At 42.5% G+C, this 19,643-nt stretch overlaps 1 protein-coding gene across 3 annotated transcripts in view; it reads left to right on the top strand.

The window, feature by feature from the left end:
* The window catches only part of col12a1a (collagen, type XII, alpha 1a), a 50,650-nt gene extending 41,373 nt beyond the window's left edge, over positions 1-9,277 (top strand). For 2 of the 3 annotated variants that reach the window (XM_012923392.5, XM_012923391.5), the window contains 15 exons: positions 800-958; positions 1,171-1,248; positions 1,941-2,027; positions 2,480-2,533; positions 2,834-2,929; positions 3,281-3,334; positions 4,239-4,292; positions 4,552-4,605; positions 5,127-5,198; positions 5,280-5,315; positions 5,393-5,459; positions 5,549-5,731; positions 5,899-5,976; positions 7,050-7,220; positions 8,470-9,277. In XM_012923392.5, coding sequence (XP_012778846.2) covers positions 800-958; positions 1,171-1,248; positions 1,941-2,027; positions 2,480-2,533; positions 2,834-2,929; positions 3,281-3,334; positions 4,239-4,292; positions 4,552-4,605; positions 5,127-5,198; positions 5,280-5,315; positions 5,393-5,459; positions 5,549-5,731; positions 5,899-5,976; positions 7,050-7,220; positions 8,470-8,597 — 1,371 coding nt within the window. In that variant the 3' untranslated portion in view covers positions 8,598-9,277. Of the gene's footprint in view, positions 1-799; positions 959-1,170; positions 1,249-1,940; positions 2,028-2,479; positions 2,534-2,833; positions 2,930-3,280; positions 3,335-4,238; positions 4,293-4,551; positions 4,606-5,126; positions 5,199-5,279; positions 5,316-5,392; positions 5,460-5,548; positions 5,732-5,898; positions 5,977-7,049; positions 7,221-7,626 lie in introns of all 3 variants that reach the window. The other variant, XM_012923393.5, reaches the window with a different exon arrangement.
* The last annotated feature ends 10,366 nt before the right edge of the window (positions 9,278-19,643 follow it).

Raw genomic sequence — 19,643 nt, 5'->3', positions numbered from 1 at the left:
AGCCTCAATTTCCAGTGACACTGTGTTTTGTTTTGTTTTTTTTTACTGTGTTTACTTGCTGGTCAGTGAGGTAATGTGTACAGTATACCATCCAACCATGTTTTGGTAAGCCCTCAGGAGCATCGTGGCGAATTATATCCACGCCAGGACCTGGGGATAAACGGCAGCCCTCTCTCTATGTGGTCTCACCAGATAGTTTGTTCTGTTTCCAAGGAAGTAAACTATAATTTTAAGATTGATTGCCAAGAACTATGGCCTAGTCTGTGGTTGGTATAGCTTTGTAGAAAGAATTGGTAGCTTGCTTTTCCTGACATAAAGAAAGCTTGTCTGACTGATAGGCAGAGGAAAATGTGCAACTCTGAAGGGAAACTATGGAAAGTGTAGGACTTTTGATGGCACACCGCAAAAGATATTATTTCAAGATGTGGAGCCGGGTCCTCTGAAAAGGAAACTTCAGAAACTGGCACTTTGTCACTCTGTGCTGTTATACAATCACTGACTAGCACTTTAATACCACATGGAAATGCCAGTGTTGTATATTCCCACTTTACGGTCCATTTATCTGTGGAGGCATCAAACAGCAGCTCAAAGACTAAACATTTCTAGTCTCATGGTTTCACTTTCTTATAAAGAAAAGATTAATATTTAAACGGCAGCCAAAGAGATTTAAATGCCAAACCAGCTTTTCAGAAGCGCCAATGTTCTTAGAAATATTTGCCAAATAATCGTTGCAACCAACTTGGCAGCTGAGGAGACAAAGATGTTAATGGTGCCCTCTCTTCATCCGTCCCTCCTGCAGCTCCACATCACCGTCTCTCCAGAGAAAGTCAAGCTCAACATTGACTGCCAAGAGGTGGCAGAGAAGCCCATCAAAGAGGCCAACAACATCACACTGGATGGCTATGAAGTGCTTGGCAAGATGGTCAAGTCTGGAGGTGGAAGGAGGCAGTCTGCTACAGTAAGTCAAAAAAACGAGCTGGGACTCATTAAAACTGCAAAAGTTTGGAAAAACGCTTTTGGAAGATCATCTCTTAAATTTCCAAAGAAAGAACATCCAAAACTTCTTGTCCATAGATGCACAATTCACTTTTAACTGCTCCCACCGAATGCGTCTGTCTTTTAACAGCGTAGGAGCCATTTGTTAACAGCCTCGCTTCTTCTGTTGTGTAGTTCCAGCTCCAGATGTTCGATATCGTCTGCAGTTTGAGCTGGATCAGCCGAGACAGATGCTGCGACCTGCCTGCAACAGTAAGAACAATTTAGAATCGTGTCGTAAACAAGCCAGAAGGCCGCTGACATACATGCGCACTGTTCGGCTATTCTGCCACATTTGCTTCCCATGTTCTCTCTGAAGCCTTTAATCTTTGCTGTTAGCTGTAACACATCTCCAGAGGTCCACTGTGACTGTATACACTATCCTGGGTTTACAGCCCAAAGTCTACGTTTGCTGGTATGTGGTCATTAAGCAAAACGCTATAGTGCTGTTTGAAAAGAAAGCGCCTCAGCTGGCCTCAATGGAACCTTGTATCCTGTGTAATTGTGCTAATCGCACTATTGCCATCATGACCTCCCGATTACATGAAAACAAACGCTCCTTTAGATCACCAAGCACTCACTAAATCACATTTACTTTGATGCATTATGGTAAAAACCGGATGCATGCACATTTAGGCAATTACAAGTTCTTGTATAATTTGCATCACATATTAATCCATCATGTCAATGATTCCAGTCTTATATAACACATCACATCAACCAATCATTTCCATACGTGGACAGCGTTTGGTCCTGAAGCTTCACGATGACCAGAGTTTGTTGGGATACTGTTGCCTAATTGTGTAATTGTATGCTACAGATTTCAAAGACAAGCCTTCGATTGTCAGTTGGTGTTAAATATGCAATAATAATGTGTGTTTCTGCTCAACTTTGGTCCTTTTCAGAGAGATGAGGCCAAGTGTCCATCCCTTCCTCACTCTTGCACGTGCACGCAGGACAGCATCGGCCCCCAGGGACCTCCTGGACCTTTGGTACAGAAACTCCCTCCATCATCCCTTAATCTGCCTTCACTTCCTCTTCCTCTGCGTGTCTTCACCTGATAAAGCAGTTTTCTCAGAAGACAGAAATATTTCAGAGATGATGATGATAAAGCCAGACCGTTCTCTGTTACAGTGACCATACAGCTTCACATTTGTACTCAAACACACTGAGGATGTTTTTTTTAATCTCTGGAAAGAGCATTTGAGGATGAGACAAGTGGCACATGTGAAAAAAAAAAAGTGGGCTTGGGGAAAAGTGTCAAAAGATAAATGCCTGTCGGAAAAACGGCAGTACAGACGTCTTGAGGAGAGGTCTGGAATATGTGGGCTTGGTAACCTCACTAAGCCAATGCAAGGATTTCGCTGGCTTTGGGGCTTTAGGGGTTTTGGAACTTGCTCCTGTTGTTACACTCACTCGGATTTCTGGCTCCTCACTTTTCTAGGGAAGCCCGGGCACCAAAGGACCTCGAGGAGACAGAGGAGATCCTGGCAAGCCTGTAAGTTAAACTTGACATCACTGTAGGCTTTGATTTTATGAGGCTCCTAAAGTAAAGTTAGATATGTGATAAATCTGCTTCGCGATGCCATGGTATTTCGCAAGCTATTGCAAATTGCACACATCTGAAGTCAGTTATCGACTGTATGTTTTTCCACAGCTACAGTTAGAGGGGCCTATGTTAGGTAACCTAAAGGCTCGTTTCCCGAGGCAATCATTGTCTATATGTGCAGTTAAAGGTTTGCTTTAGGTTGCCAGAGGCTGTGTAACATTTCGTTGTATGTTTCGGTTAATGCTTTAGGGTTCGATGGGTCCACGTGGTGAGCAAGGACTTCCAGGTTCGATGGGACCACCAGGTCCACAAGGCCCTAACGGACTCTCTCTGCCTGGAGAACCAGTAAGTTCATCCACACTCCAAAGAAATCCTCTGAGTAGATGTACGTTTCCACACTATCACTGTTTTTTCTTTAAATTACCGTTCACATGTGCTGATAAGTGAAGTTTGTGTGAAAGTTGATGAATAGCTGATGTAGTTTACATTTTGCCAGTGAGTTGGATTTATAACTAATGTCAAAACACATCACACTCCCCTCGACGTGAAGAAAGACCAGAGGGCTCGCTTAGGATTTTTTTTTTACCTGCAGATGTTCTTGTGAAAACACAAAATCAATCACAATCACAGGTTCACCGAAAGAAAACAACCCCAAAGACTAAAGCAAGCTTGTCTTTTCTCATCCTCCATCTTCAGGGTCGCCCAGGACCGAAGGGAGATCCCGGAGACCCAGGCATGCCCGGTCTGCAAGTACGTACTTCTCTTTATTTTGTGGTTTGTGAGCAGGAAACGGGAGACTATCCACAGAGAGCGGTGTTGCTACTGGAGCCTGGATTTAGTCCATATGGCTGGATGAAAACCACACTCAGAGTGGGAGGTTTACCATGCCATCCTCAGGGAGTCCCACACTCTCAGATCAGCCCACTGATTGACAAACGGTAGAAGGCCGCTGATGCAGTTAAATTATTATGAAGTGCAGGCTCATGTTACCAAAGGGGAAATGGGGAATGGAACATGTTCTTCTCCAGCCTTGTAACTGAAGATGATTGGGACGTGGTAAAGACTTGCACTCTGTCTGAAGTTTGAGCATCTTTGACTTATGGCAGAAGACATCCTGCTGAGCTTGTGGATGAAAATGAAGGTCAAATAAAAGCAGACTCTTGGGAGTTCTTTGAGGTTGCACGGATTTTTTTTGACTGTCAGAAGCAAATATGAAGTTAGGCCAAATCCATTTTATATAATAGTTAGGAATTTTCTGGATTTGAGAGGCTTGGTATTGCGTAGCCATCATCGCTTCACTCATCCAGCCAACTCCCACCGTTCAGTTGGAGAGAACCTCACTCTTGGCCATTCTGGTCCTTGAATAAGCAAATTCAGACATGAGAGAAAGTCCCAGAGCTTGTTGGCAGCATTGTGATCGTTGCTTACGTAATACAGCTTATTATAACAGCCTATGTACATTTCTACAAGATGTCCTACGTCAAGAGACAAAAGAGAGGTTTTCCTACCAAAATATGTACTGTTTTTGGCTCGACACTGAGGAAAATGCAGGATTTTTCTGTTAATTCTAGGTCAGCGGGGCCACTGGGGAGCTCTATAAACGTCCTGTTCTTGATCATTCACATTTGATGAAGTGTGTCTGCCTTTTTCCCAGGGTCCTGCTGGACAGCGCGGTCCTCTGGGCCCCGTTGGACCGAGCGGAGCGCGGGTAAGATCGATCTTTGGACATGCGTTGTATTCACACTGTGTTCAAAGCCTAGAAATACTCAAGCACATGTTTTACATGCGATCAGCCACTTATACACGGCCCCATGTTTGATGTTGCCTCCATGTTCTCACTTACGTCAGCCAGAACCATTGAGCCACTGCCTATAAGCCTAATGTAAAAACACACACACAGGCTGATGTATTGCAGGGGTCTCCAGTGTGTTGTTATCCATGTGTGATTGTATGTTGTTTCTGCTTAGGGGCCACCAGGAAAGGAGGGACCATCTGGACCCAGAGGCCCACCAGGACCCATGGTGAGTGTGGAATTGTTTGTGTTGAAAGGAGCCAAATAAATATTCAGTGGAGTGTGCTTTATTTCCTGATATATCTGCAACAATTACTCCTCTGGCTCCACGGCACATGAAAAGCAGGCTGTAGTCTGTAGCTTCCTCCACTGTTACCAGGCTCGTGCGTGCATCTCATTTCCTTTTTCTGTGGTTTAAGGAGGTCTGAATCCACTTAATCCAGCCGCCATGCCAGCCAGTATAGAACGCACACGTACTATACCATCCTGAGTGCTCCAAGAGCCATTAGCACCGGCTGGCGAGTGTGTTTGTGTGCATGTGTGTGTTTCAATCTGTTCTTGGCAGCTTGTGCCACGTGCCCCTACACCCCCCCAACCCGCTGCAGATGCTAAAGTATAGCTCCCTACCTAAAGCTTGTTATGCAGCTATTAACAGGGAGCAGAAGTTAAATGTTACGATTACATTTACTATGCAGTCATTTCAAATACAAACCGCTTTTCTCTGAAAATTCTCCTTTTTTTTTTTTTTAGGGAAATCCTGGAAATCCAGGTGTTCCAGGAATAACAGGAAAACCAGGAAAACCAGGAGATCCAGGAAGTCCAGTACGTACTGAATAACGTGGCACAAATATAGGGGTCCAGGACGTGGTACGCTTGTTCTCATGTTGTTCCTCTCATTAACAGGGACCTGTTGGCCTTAAAGGAGAGAAAGGAGAGAGGGTGCGTATCATCTTCTCATCGCTGTTTTGTAACGCTTTAGGAAACAATCGCTTCATGACAACATCTTTGTTTTCCAGGGAGATTTTGCATCCCAGAACATGATGCGCTCCATTGCCCGACAAGTTTGTGAACAGCTTGTGAACAGTGAGTCAAATGTTTCATATAACTCTGGGAATTTATCTTAAATGATATTTCTGTCCTAAATCTCTTTGATGCGTCCTCTTTGTTTGAAGGTCAGATGAGCAGAGTCGACATGCTGCTCAACCAGATTCCTTCCGGATATCGTAGCAACACTCCTGGACCACCTGGGCCTCCGGGCCCTCCTGGCAACACGGGATCCCGCGGAGAGCCCGGACAGCCTGGCCGAACTGGTTTCACTGGAAACCCTGGTTTACCTGGAAATCAAGGAGAAAGAGGTGCGATACCAACTCTGTGGTTTATCCACAATTCCAAGCAAACACTTTAATCAAGAGTCACCTCAGTTGTGTTTCATAGACACCCTGAACATTTCTCCTTTTTGCCAGATATGAGAACTTGTTTTCATTTGTTTGAAAGTGAGTTCTACTCTTTAATGTTTCTGTAGGTTTGCCAGGAGATAAAGGAGAGCGAGGGGCTCCAGGAACCGGTATCAGAGGACAAAGAGGTCCAAGTGGACCACCAGGTAACACAATTCATCTTTTTGAAGTGAAGTAGGCCATAGCGAGAAGAAAACTAGCTGCTTTAAGCTTGTTTTCTGTTGAACATTGTTTTCCAGCAGCTGCAGACAGTCTGCTGCTCTCCCACTGTTCAAATTTACAACTCGATCCTGACTCTAACACAGTTTCGCCGTGACAGCCTTTTCCAACCTTCTTGGTGGACCTTTCTAGGACCGAGTACTCCCACTGGCCCCATTAAAACGACACATTTCAGCAAGAGGCTGAAATTTACCTACAGTAACTGTGGCTCAGGATCTTTGGTTTGGGCAGCTGCGCTACATAAATTTTTTGGAGAGGCCCCAAACATTTTCCCAATTCTTTCCTTTCTTAAAGATTTATGTGATGTGTGCATATTAGATATCTACAAAGACATCCACGGTAAATGGAAAAAGAATTTTCACATGTGATGTTCAGACAGCACCCAGGACATCTTTAGACCGTGTTGCAGTTCAAGAAAAAGAGAAAATGTCATTAGTTTGAATGAGCTTGTAGTTTTCTTTAGGTGAAAATGAGATCTGGTGTGCGGCTTATAAAAGTGCTCGAGAAAGTTTCCGTTCCTTTGGGAAGTGATTCCTCAACAACAGGAACCTCCTATTGATGTCTACCCCACACCGAACACTGACATCTCTGTTTCTGTGAATGAATTGAGAAACAACTAGGAAGTCCACGCTGATGACTCACACGCACTGTGTATGTGTGTGGGTGTGAGTGGGGGGGTCAGATTGTTGTACAATGAGCTTTCTTTAGTGGCTTCATTGACAACACATGGGCTCACTTAAAGGAGAGAAAAAAGAGGGGGGAAAATTCCACCGTGAGTTTTGCTGTCTAGACAGACGGGGCCGGGGTGATTCCAAACAGCCCAGACTGCATCCCTCTCTTTAATTGAGCCACTGAAAAGTTGAAATTACAGTTCTGCTGCCCTGTGAATCCCCACCGTTTCCACAGACGGGTTGCGGATGATGTCAGTGGGGTTTTGTGCTTAGCTGTAGAGACTCCCTGCTCAGGTTGGCTTCACTCGCCTTCTCGCTCCCATTTGCAGGGCCACCCGGAGAGTCACGAACCGGATCCCCGGGGCCTTCTGGCTCCGCTGGGCCTCGTGGCCCTCCAGGTCGTCAGGGCACTCCAGGCGTGAGGGGACCACCGGGACCACCTGGGTACTGCGACTCCTCTCAGTGTGTTGGCATTCCTTACAACGGACAAGGTTACACAGGTACGCTTGATGCGCTGTAGGTCCTGCATGGTGCTACATCAGAGGAAACTCCAAGTGTATGCACGATTATTAGACTGGCAGCTCATTGGACAAATTCAATGGATGGAGGTATGAATGCAGCAGAGTGTTGATATCGGAATAAAACTATTAGTTTTGTTCCCTGGGATTCGTTTTCAGTTACTCATGCTGCTCTGTTGAGCTTTGTTGGTTTGCGTGTGACAAATTTTCAAAAATAGCAACTTTTGAAGAAGCGGTCAAATAATTTGTAACTTGTATATTTAAATACCTCCATACATTTAATGTCCAGGTTTGAAACTGGCATGTAAAGCATTCTAGCTATTGGTCAAATGAGATGCTTTTTACTTTGTTCCACAGAAAACTCACACCTTGTTTGAACTATTTTCAGGTTTTGCATAGTAAACGTTCTAAGTCAACTGTGCTGCTTACACTTTGAAGTCCCGTTTCTGAGATGTTTGGCCGTTTGCTATGGGGCATGTAAGGATAAATCGCCACGGACATGATTATTGAACATTTAAAAAGAAAAAAAAAAAACACGAATGGAGCGGACTAACATCATCTCACAGCTACAAGCTACGGTGATGGCAACCTGCTGGTCTGTTTGCATCTTGAACCACAAACCGTTGGGAGATAGAAAGCAGAGACTGAGCACTTCTACAGAGGAAGGAGCATGTACAAATACCACCCAAAACAAGTACTAACATAGAGGAGCGTTAATGTAGAGGTGACACGTGTAAATAAAACTAATGTTTTGCCTTGTAAATGATTGTATGAAACGAGACATTTCACTAAAAATCAAGTTAACATCTGTATTGAGCTCGTGCCTTGTAACCCTCTGCTTACTTACATCAGCATAACCCCTGTTTATGACGCCTGAGTGCCCTAAACAGCTCTGGTCCAGACTGAAGCATGTTTCATTTGTACTTTTTAATCATCGTGCTCTTTGTGTACATTGGTGAAAATGGTGCTAAATGTTGCTTTCCTGCTATTTCCATTTGTCTTTTATAGTATCAGCTGGTTATGTTACTATGTCTTTTTTATTCAATATCTTGTTGGGTTTTATTGTAAATGTCATCACAGCTTTTAAAACTTCTTTTTGTTACTTTAGAGAGAAGCAGTTTGACACAGGGCATTTTTTAAAGTCCACAGTGCAATATAATTTAAAATTGTGCATGTGAAAAGTTGCAGAAGCAGCCCGTTTTTTGATTGGCCATCCTCAATATGTTTCTAGCCAACCAGTACCCACCTGAACCCGAAGTAGTGAATATACCTGTGGAGCCAGCTGGAGAGTTTGAGACACGAAACCCCAGAGGAAAGCGATCGCTACCACAGGACAATACAGAAACACTAGCATCATAGCTACGTTAAGGAGCGGTCAGAAAGTCTACTATTGAATAACTTACAGGAACACTTAAGTGAGGATGAAGCGATATCCAGAGCAAAACTAGTACTTATATGGGTTTGATACCCCTGGCTATAATGAACATATATATTTTTTTTGATGTGACAAACTTTAGGAAGATGAATACAAATGTACATGTTACAAACCTGTGTGCTTGCCAAGTGTCTGCTTGTAATATAACCGCAAGTGTTAATCGGGCTTCAGTGCACTAATCGTGTAAAATCCCGTCCAGAGATGTACATCGTGTATGTTTTTGAACACTTTCCATCTACCCATGTCGTTTTCAGTAAGTACTGCCGTTTCAGTTAAAAAACATCGCCCCTGTGACATTGTGACCAATTTGTAAACCCGCTGATATTCTGACTCTTTGTAACAAGCAGCATTTCTTTTTAAATATTTTGTTTTCTTACCAAAGGTGGAATTGCATAATTGTGCTGTATATTTACTGAGGATTTCTAAGGCAGAATATAGTTGTCATTTCCTATCGATGCAGTTTCAATTTGGTTGCAAGACTATGGACATAGGATTGCTATTTTCATGTTTTAACTGCACATTTTGTGAATTCCACACAGCCTTATTTTCTTATTTATTTCTGAAACGAAAGAGGCATTTTTCAATAAAACTACTGAAAATGTAACAGTTGTTTGAGCTTTCTTATCGTTTTTCTATAAACTGAACTTTGAGTCAGAAATGTCAAAGGTCTGAGCCGCAGCTGCTGTCTGTTCGAAATTCCTCTAGATGTTTATTTGAGCGACAGAACCTGTTTTTCCTCAACATGAGACTTTCAGGAAAAGACTTTGAAGTGGAAAACTTTATTTATTTTGACAGCTAAAGATATTTTGAGCCTGTCAAGACAACGAGAAGAGAAAGAAAGAAAGAAAGAGCTTTCTCAACTTCTGAGCTACTTCACAGTCTTTAACACGAAACTGCTTGGCTTTTATCCTATCAGACTGCAACAATTAAGCTTAGAGATCCATAAGGAAACAATGTAGTGGTAACTGGGCCAATACCAGCACTGGAAAAACCCAAAGATTTATGCCCTTCAAGCATGTCTAATGGTGAAATAAGAGACGTATGAGGTAAGCAACAACTGACAAGTTTCTGTTTGTTGTGATAAAGGGAAAGCATGTCTGAGGAGGGGTTCTGCACAAATGCCACAGATAAGAGCTGCGAGTAATGTCCCGAGGTCAAGCTCGGCAACACAAACGTGGAAACATTCCACTCTGGATGTGTCTTACCTTTATTTCCTGATGATAAGTGCATGAAGGTGTAAAACAGCTGCTACATGTTACACAAAGGCTTAAGTGAAAGGACCCACAGCTGATGGTTCTCACTGCTTTAGTTATCACATGATTTCTCTATTAAGCCCCTCCCCTTTTTATTTTATAGTACTTACAGACATGTTTACTGCGACATATGGAAATGTATCCACACCTGTTTTTACGCCATACAGAGTTCACACTGCGTTTCAACATACAGCAAACACATTATCATCTCAACATCATTCGACGACGCCGTCCAAGCAAACTCTGAGGCTACATTTGCCCCCATTTTTCCACCACATCCAAATGGATACCGCGTTTCCCCCCAAACTTACTGATGCCTCACTGTAATCCACCTGGTCTGGTTGAGTTTGATGGCAATCCAGCGTCCATCTGTGTTCACTTTGTGGCCAGAGTTTCAAGTGGGCTGTTCTAGCGGTTGTTACGCACTTCTGTTTTATCTCTGGATGTCCTCTTGAAAAACAGCAAACAAAGCACTTTTTCGGCTACAGTGGGAAGAAATATTTGTAATCTTATGTAGCATTTTATGACTTCAGGGAAAAGGTTTTGGAAAATGTACATATTTGCTGAAAGGATGAACAGCAAAGCTGAGACTTCTCATACGCTCTCCAAGCTCTTTAAAACATATCTGTTCATCTGAACACTTCACGTCCTCACTTTAGGTTTGACAGCGTTTTAGTAGGTAAGCTGAAAGGCTTGGATGTGAATTGAGCTGCGGTTTGGGGAAGGCCTCGAAGGGGCTCCCGGGCCTGGCAGATCCCCGTGTTATAAATACAAGTGAAGAAGTTAAACAATTGATAAGTGGAGGGAGGGTGGGGCACGTGAATGAGAACAAACAGCTTGTAGAACTGGGGAACAAAAAAGATGAGAACTGGAAGGAGCATGTTTGGAGGTCCTGCTCCTGAAATTCTGATACTTCATCTCCAAAACAAGTTTTACCATAGAGATTGAAAATGTGACGTCATTCAGGGGTAAAACCGCAAAGAATTCTGGGAACTCGTGGCAAGAGGTACTAGCGCACGCAGGCTTTCAATTGAAATCAGTTACACAGCGATAAAAAGAAACACAAAAAATGGCAAGAAGCTGTTGTATTCTTGACTGCAATAGCCGGTCGCATGACAGCCACGGGAAGCCGACGGGTAAAGAGATCGGTTGTTATCGGATTACGTCGTTGAAGAGAAATTGTTCGAGCCATGTTTCCGAAGTAACAAAGAGGCGACGGACGGCCTGGATTGCAGCCATTCAAAGACAAAATATAACGTCCCAGAACACTCCAGCTCACATGTTAGTCTGCTCCAAGCATTCCCACAAAGGTCAGTGTTTTGTTGTAGTTAATACGTCATTTTTCTTAACATAATTGGTGATATAGGTTACAAGCAAGTCTGGCACTGAACAGAAATTGTCGCTCCTTTGTTTATTGTGCATAAATAGTGAATTGTCCTGACAGAATATTGTGTTTCGCTTCTGTTATTACCATGGTACATTGACAAAAACATATACTTTTATTCACAGGATAAAACAGGTTTTTTTTGTATCACTAATTGCCCAGTACGATTACAGCATGCAGTATTATTGTCACTGCTACATTTCTGTAACGCGTACCAGAAATTATTTCCACTACTAATTAATTACCGTTGAGCTCAAAGGTCCTATTAATAAACTGTTAGCGAATGTGTATTTATGAAGACGATTTGTGAGACTGGTAAACTTACCTTTGTTCATACGATGGTCTTTCGATCTACACGGTGCATTTCAAGGTCCTGTACCCATCCGTCGGTAAACTGTACCTGGGCTTGTTGCAGTGACCTGAAGTTACTAAACTTCATGAGTGTATGCACTCACTCCAAGAACCGTATAATTATAAATATGAGCGTGGTGAAAGTTGGGCAGCACGCTAACGTATTGTAGCGGGTCAGGGCTGTTCGGGGTTCTGTTTGTACAGTTATGTTTTGTTTATGTTGCCATAGTGACGGGTGACGCCCTCTCGCTGCGGCGGTGTGTCCTTCCGGGGTCAGAGGGCGCCCTGTGTGTTGTTGTTGCTGTGTTGTTGCCGCGCTGAGCAGTTAGCTAGCAGCAGTGTTCTTCTGCAGATGTCAATAAACGGCTGTGCTCCCTGGCTAACTCACGGGAAGCAAGACCAAACGATACCTCCGTCTCCTCCTTGTCTGAGCTCGCCACAGTATTTTGTCCACTCTGTGTGCTCGTAAGGGTCTAACCCTTTCACAAAAGATACGAGGATTTTTTTTTCCTTGTATCTTTTCTTTGACTTTTCGTCGAGTCTGTCTTTGTACGGACCGGCATTGTTCTCCTTCGTTTTGTACATAACTTTTTGGGGGGACAAAGAAAAACCAAGAATTCATTGGAACCGGAGAATGAAAGTTTTGCGGTGCTGCAAATGCTTGCATTTGATGCAGTACTTGGATTGTTTTACCACGAGTTCCCGGCATGCAATGCGCGAAAGTCACGTGGTCTGTCAATCTCTGAAGGTGGGGCCTAATGTGGGTGCTTAGAATTTCATTCATGGCTGCGTTTTATGGCTTCATTAATATTCTTAATTGGTCAGCTTCTGATTAGATTTGCTAAAACAAAACCAAAATTTAGATACAAAGTTACAATGTTCCATTCCCAGTAACAGTCCCCCCTCCCTCCACATTTAACATGTTCCCATCACTGTGAAGCTAAGTCAATAAAAGAAAGAATTAGCCTTAAAGTGCAGACAATCAAAACAAGAGTTTAAACTATAAACTGCATAAAAGGCCAACAGTCTGCAGTCAGTGACGTAAACCTGCATTTTTAAAAAGATTTATTCTCAGACTCAAAGCGAGGCTGCTACATTTTAGACATAAGGCAGACCAGCGAGCTGAACTGGTGCTCAAACCTGCATTTTTAATGGACAGTCAAGGGCGACTCATCTGGTCGTAAAAAAACTTCCATTTGTACAGAAGTCTACGGGAAAACAGCCCTCGGCTCCCGCTCTGCTCTGTGACCTCAGCCGATAGTTTCAAGTCAATGTGAATAAAATGGGAAGTTAATTTGTAAAGTATGGCCATTATTAGAGTCACAAAAGAGGACTATCCAATCCAAATGTGTCAATCAGATGTAAAAGCTAGAAAATGACATCAAAAGGTGCCGGCACCTGTGAGTCACTCATTTTCTCTCATTTCCTGTCTGTTCCGACATGACAGTGATACCAACTTTCTCATCTAACTCTCAGCAAGAAGAGAAGAAGCCAAACTCTCACCATATGCTCCATAAATGTAATAAATGTTGGGTGTCACGAGGAGACATTGATGTTACATAAAGATATGTTTTGCTTATTTAAAAACAATGCTTTGATGTTCTTCTCACAATGGTCCAATATGGCAGCGTCAAATTCCTGTGAGCTGTGTTCCATCAGCACTGGCACACTAAAATACAACAAAAATACAGACTGGCTTTAGAGAAAGAAAAACCCACCAAAGCCACTCGACCCTGTTGATTTATAACAGAGCTGTGGGAGTAAAACGTTACAGAACGCTGCAGAGACGTGTCAACTTCTTCATTTCATGGCGTTAATCACAGCATTTTATGAGCATTTAACATCATCACAATAAGAAAGGAATCTCTTATCGAAAAGTCGTCATCAGTGACTGAAAAGTAGAATTTTATGAGGACTTTTAGGGTTGCTGTGATAGCATGAGATGAATTTCTGGGTTGACAGCTAAATAATGGAAATCACATGCAGTGGAAGGTGGAAACATATGGGCCATTTAAATTTTTTATTAAAATCAGGCTTTAAGCATTGATCTGCACGCCGTGTGATGATATTAATCATTGTGATCGGCAGATAAGAGCGATCAATGCTAGCCCAGATACCTGGCTAGTTTTGCTGCATGCTCCAAGCATGCACATGAAAGGATGGGCCAATCCCGGAACTGAGATATTCTGCCAAATTTCAATTACTGCCGTTTTGACTGAACCGGGAAATGGTGACAACCACCACCTGTGATTCGGAACACTGTTATCAATCAACACCTTTTTATTACGTTTGTATTCAATCAACAATCAAGTCAGTGCACAGAGAGCAAATGCTGAGCGCCATTAAGAGCTATTTTTCTTCTACTGTAGTGAGCTTCGTTGTTCTGGTCCACTACATTTTAGTGCTTTTCACTCCGTGCTCCATAACATGCCTACAACTAATAGTTGTGCATACGTACTGTGTACCACTATGTATTAAAACAGACACTGCTAAACATTAAAAGGAGGTTTCCTAACCTTTGTAGTCTCAATAATCATCAGTTGTGGTGCCGTTCATGTGTCAGATGTCAGTGAGGTGTATATAAAGCCCTGCCTTGCTCTTGGACACTTCAGCAGGGTGGTAACATTGTCTCGTTTATCCTGTAATGAAAACACTTCTACCCTTTTGAGAGCTGTCTTTGCTAGGATGCCAATCCTTCCATCAGTGGGACATGAGGGGGTTACTGGTTTCATGAATAATGCTGTGAAACCTTTTTTGGACTCCAGACATTTAGGATCCATGCTCGGGACACAGAAGCTGCTCTGTGGCATCTATGTATTACAGAAATAGTGAGGTTGCAAAGCTCACCATTTCTGGGAGGGACTGACCAGTATGGATGCTTAGAGACCAATAATAAAGCTTTTCATTGAATGCTGTATTACTAAAAAGGTTTTCTTTAGTTTTTTTTTTTTTTTTTTTAACCTTCCCACTAAATTATAAGGTATTATTAGCTTTGTGAACATGAACCAGCATTCAGACTGTGTGGCAGTCCAACTTTCCAAGAAAATGCAACAGAATAATTTATTATTATGGATATATATGGATTTATAAACATCCTTTCAAAGCTCTCTAGAATACAAGCAAAGCTATTTACTCATGGGCTTACTGTAAATTGTATCATCTCATCACAGACTTTCTAAGCCCAGAACGTTAGCTTGGCTTTAATGTGGTTTCAAAGAGAACCACATTTCAGACCAGACAACTGTTATCTCATGTTAGACGAATGTGTTTTATTTTATTATATTTTTCTTGTTTGTCTGTACAAATACGTGTGTGTGTGTGTGTGTATATCTACACATATATTCATATTCGTAAATGAAAATACATGTAGACGAGTATATATTGGTTTTTTTTTTGTTTGTTTTATTATGTCTGAAATAAATAAAGATACAATCACACAAATGTATAGGAATTGCTTCACCCTTGAGCAGCCACCCATTATAACGGACGGCCCTTGATTCGCAGTTTTCCAACCAAAACCTGAGGGAGGAACGGAGTAGTCCTTTTGAACTTGAAGGGGATGGGGGGGATGTTGACTCCTAAAAGAGCAAATATTCAGAGAACATACAGACAGAAGGTTTTGACTGACTGAGATGCCAAAAGCAACAGTTGAGCACTGCTCCTCTTTGAATATGGGAAGGGAAAGGGAGCGCCAACATTTCTCCCGCTGACCTTGTTTTTTTTTAAAAAAGGTCTTTGTTTGTGAATTCTTTCCCACAGACAAGAACCAAAGAACTACAACTTAAAGAGAAAATAGTCCCAGTTAATCACTTAAATCCTAATGACAAACACTGCTTTCTCTAACACTTGTTATATAACCTGTCTCAGCATCGACACCCAGTCACTGTTCAGCTCTGATTCTTCTGCTCAGTGTGTTTAGTGTTTTAGTCCCTGCTAGTCCCAACAGAGGGTCAGTTCACTGCTATGCACACGGCCAAAAACATCTGTACTCCTTCTGAAAGGATTTCAGGTAAAGCTACTGTCATTAGTCTTGGAGTATCCATCAGGTGATCCCCCGACTTTTGTTTCACCTCCAGTCTGATCATGAATGTCTTTTTCTGTCAAATATGTCACTTCCAATGCAATAGAAAAGGTCCAAATTTTTCCATGCTGGGCAACTTGTCTGTTTTGCAAGGAAGGCGATTCAGCAGACGTCCCCCACCCGGGTCACTGCTCTGCATGTGCTGCTTCCTGCAACACAACGTAGAGCACAGCTGCGGAGATCACGGGTCGGGAGCCAACAAGTGTTTTGATTCCTCTGCCGATCCCAGAAAAGGATGTGCAAGAAGTCTGACCTTTAAGCAGAGTGAGACGTGATGGTATATTTATGAAGACCTGAGGGTGGTCTCAGACACTTTGGGGTTGTGACTGAGGCCTTAATGATCATCAAAGGGTTAGACAGTTGTTGAGTGCTATGGGCATACAGCTGAAGACATAAATCCCAATCCTGCTATATCTTTGGATCATCCAAGTGCATAGGTGTGCACGAAACCATTTATAACCCAATTAACTCAACTGACGTCAATACCTGACATGTTTCTTCCCGTCCTCGAAGAGCGGTTTAAATGCTCCTGGGTAGCTATGAGTAATGACTTTGGATAAGTACCTCATCCTGTGACATGATTCATCTGCTTCAATCAGAGCTGATGTATTTCAGCCTTTTTTCTCCCCCAGCACATTCAGTCCAGTGAAATCTAACAGCACTGCAAGCGAAGCGATGTGTAACCCCACAGTGGCTGCGCACAGTGAGTGTTGTTAGCATTTTTCACTAAAGACATCAGATGTCCAAAGACAGCTGCATGTCAAGATGAAGTCAAAGATAAGGTGTGAAAGATTTTATGGGAACATTTCTTCTGTGTCAGACTGTATTGATTAAGTTACAAATGTTACTTACTGAAGAATGTGGGAAATGAATACAGTCAATTCAGTTCAACTGAATTTTATTTATACAGCACCAAATCACAATAACAGTCACCTCAAGGCGCTTTATATTGTAAGGTAAAGATCTTACAATAATACAAAGAAAACAGAGAAAAACCCAACAATCATATGACCCGCTATAAGTAAGTGCCTTGGTGACAGTGGGAAGGAAAAACTCCCTTATAACAGGAAGAAATCTCTGGCAGAACCAGGCTCAGGGAGGGGCGGGGCCATCTGCTGCGACCGTTTGGGGTGACTGGAAGGGAAAACAACAGGACAAAGACATGCTGTGGAAGAGAGACAAACATTATGACTAATGATTAACTGCAGATGTGTGTGAACACATAGTGAGTAAAAAAGATGACTGAAGAAGAAACAGTGCATCATGGGAATCCCCCAGCAGCCTACACCCAGCGCAGTGCAGCTGAGGATGCAGGGTCACCTGATCCAGCCCTAACTAAAAAGAAAGCTTTAAGTCTAATCTTAAAAGTGGACATCGGTTTCCCGAATCCAAACTGGAAGCTGGTTCAACACAAGAGAGGGGCCTGAAAGCTGAAGGCTCTGCCTCCCATTCTACTTTTAAGTAAGATTTTCAGGGCCGAGTACAATAACCTCAGTTTGATCGGAATTAAGAAGCAGAAAGTTAGCGGCCATCCAGGTCTTTATGTCTTTAAGACATTCCTGCAGTTTAACTCATTGGTGTGTGTTATCTGGCTTCATGGACAGATAGAGTTGGGTGTCATCTGCATAGCAGTGTAAATGTATGCTGTCTTCTAATGATGCTGCCTAAGGGAAGCATGTATAATGTAAACAGAATTGGTCCTAGCACTGAACCCTGTGGAACTCCATAATTAACCTCAGTGTGTGAAGAGGACTCTCCATTTACATGCACAAATTGGAGTCTATTAGATAGATATGATACAAACCACTGCAGTGCAGTACCTGTAATACCTACAGCATGTTCTAATCGCTGTCATAAAATATTTGAGAGTTATGGCAAAGAGTGAAGTACTTCTGATTTGAGGAGGTACGGCTTCCAGAGTCATACATATTGAAGAAGTAAAATTATTAACAAGATGATCGACTTCTGTGGGAGCAGCATTCAGATAGCTGCTCTGCTCTGTGTTGACTGCTCCCCACTGCTGTGTCATCCTTAATCTAAATTTAAATGTTATCAGGAAATGATCAGACAGGAGAAGGTTTTCAGGCAACACTGTTAAATGTTCAGTTTCTATGTCATATGTTAAAACGAGATCTAGACTGCAATTAATGTGTTGGGTGGGTTCTTTTACATTTTGAAAGAAACCAATCGAGTCTAATAATAGATAGAAATCAGGTCAAACCTCAGAGTAAGGCCCACCTTACTGGGCTCCTCTTTCCTACAAGTGCTCTATACAACACGCCACATTCACTCTAGGTTTCTTAGTGCTTCCTAACTACCAGTCATAGTCCGATGGACACATCAGAGATCAATCTTTCCCAAGGATACTTGGCATGCAGACTGGAGGAGCCAGGGATCGAACCACTAACCTTCTGATGAGTAGATGATCTGCTCCACCTCCTGAGCTACAGCCACCCACTTTACTGATTGCTACCGAATGTATGGGCCTGGATGGTAAGTGCTGGTAGAGACATGTTGGGGTGAACAAAATGCTGTGTCACTCTCTCCTTGTGGAGCAACTTTGAGAAAATTATCTCCAGTTTCCCCTTCAGGCCAGAGCAGCTGTCAGAGAGGCAAACCCCAGCGGAGGAGTTGTCTGCATGACTCAGCTCTCACAGGAGTCTCTGAATGGGAGTAATGGGAGGAATACAGCCTGCTTTTCTGGGAAAGGCCAAAAAAAGAAGGAGAAAATATCTGTAAGCATGGCTTATGTTGCCCGTTACTTCTTTTTCCTGAAAGGAAATGAACGCACTGCAAAAAAACACAATAAACTTATTTAGAGATAATTGTGAAAAGCTGCTTGAAAATGACGAGAGCTGTTTAATTGTTGGTATTTCAGGGTTATAGAGTAATTATGAAAAACATTAAATGAAGGTTTGTCTTGTTTTAATATGACCACAAAACCTGTTAACATCATGAACTCATCTACTAAGAAGTTTCGCTGTGTTTTTACTGGAACTATGGATTTTAAAATTAGGAATTTCCTATTATTAATCTTAAGTTTGGGGTCTGTGAGCATTTTGTAGTTTGTGTTGTAAACTTTGCTTAATCAGTTTGCCCTCAGTAGGTCTTGCAGACCTTTCAAACACATGTCACAGTCTTTGGTCCAGGTTACAGTTTTTATTCTCAGTGCTGTAATATAACATAGTGATCAAATATCATCCCTGCCTATTACATTCTGAGAAGTCTTGTGATGATGTCTCGTGGTAAAGTCAGAGGATCATAAATATCTAGAGCCAGCTGTTAATTTGAATTCATGGAGTGTCCAGACTAGAAGGGTTCGTTTCTCAGAGGCTGTAAATCATCTCACTTTAGTCCACTGCAAACTGCTCGTTATCATTTGATATTCGTAGCAGGCCAAATATGGCAGCACATTATCTTTGGATGTGAGGGCACATTAGTGATTCTTGAGCTTAGTCAACATATTGAATACAAACAGCGAGGTAGCAGGGCTTACCCGGGGCAGACATCTGGAAGGTTCTCAGAATAGAACAATGACCTTCTCTCTTTGAAATCATATGTGTTGCCCGTGTAACCTGGGAAAGCACTGCGGTGGCCTGGGAAGAGCTGGAGGAGCCTGCTGTCATTGTGACCCAAGTCTCAGAGAAGGGTCATAAAAGAGATGGATAGAGGTTTGGTCTGAAAGATCAGGAGGTCACAAATAGTTTCTCCTGTGGGCAACGCACAAAACAGAAAACTATTTGGCTTTTTCAGGACTGTGATGCTGGAGCAAACGCTGGGAAACCTCTCAAGTCACACGAATTTAAGTTATGGTGACCATTTGTATTTTGGATCATCCAAGTTACTTACTGACAAATCCCTCGATGGAAAAAAAAAAGAAAAAGAAGAGTTTTGGTTTCCA

Source organism: Maylandia zebra, linkage group LG19 (assembly GCF_041146795.1).
Source record: "Maylandia zebra isolate NMK-2024a linkage group LG19, Mzebra_GT3a, whole genome shotgun sequence".
Taxonomy (NCBI): Eukaryota; Metazoa; Chordata; class Actinopteri; order Cichliformes; family Cichlidae; genus Maylandia; species Maylandia zebra.
The sequence above is the reverse complement of the archived record's forward strand: the minus strand, read 5'-3'. Positions and strand labels throughout refer to the sequence as shown.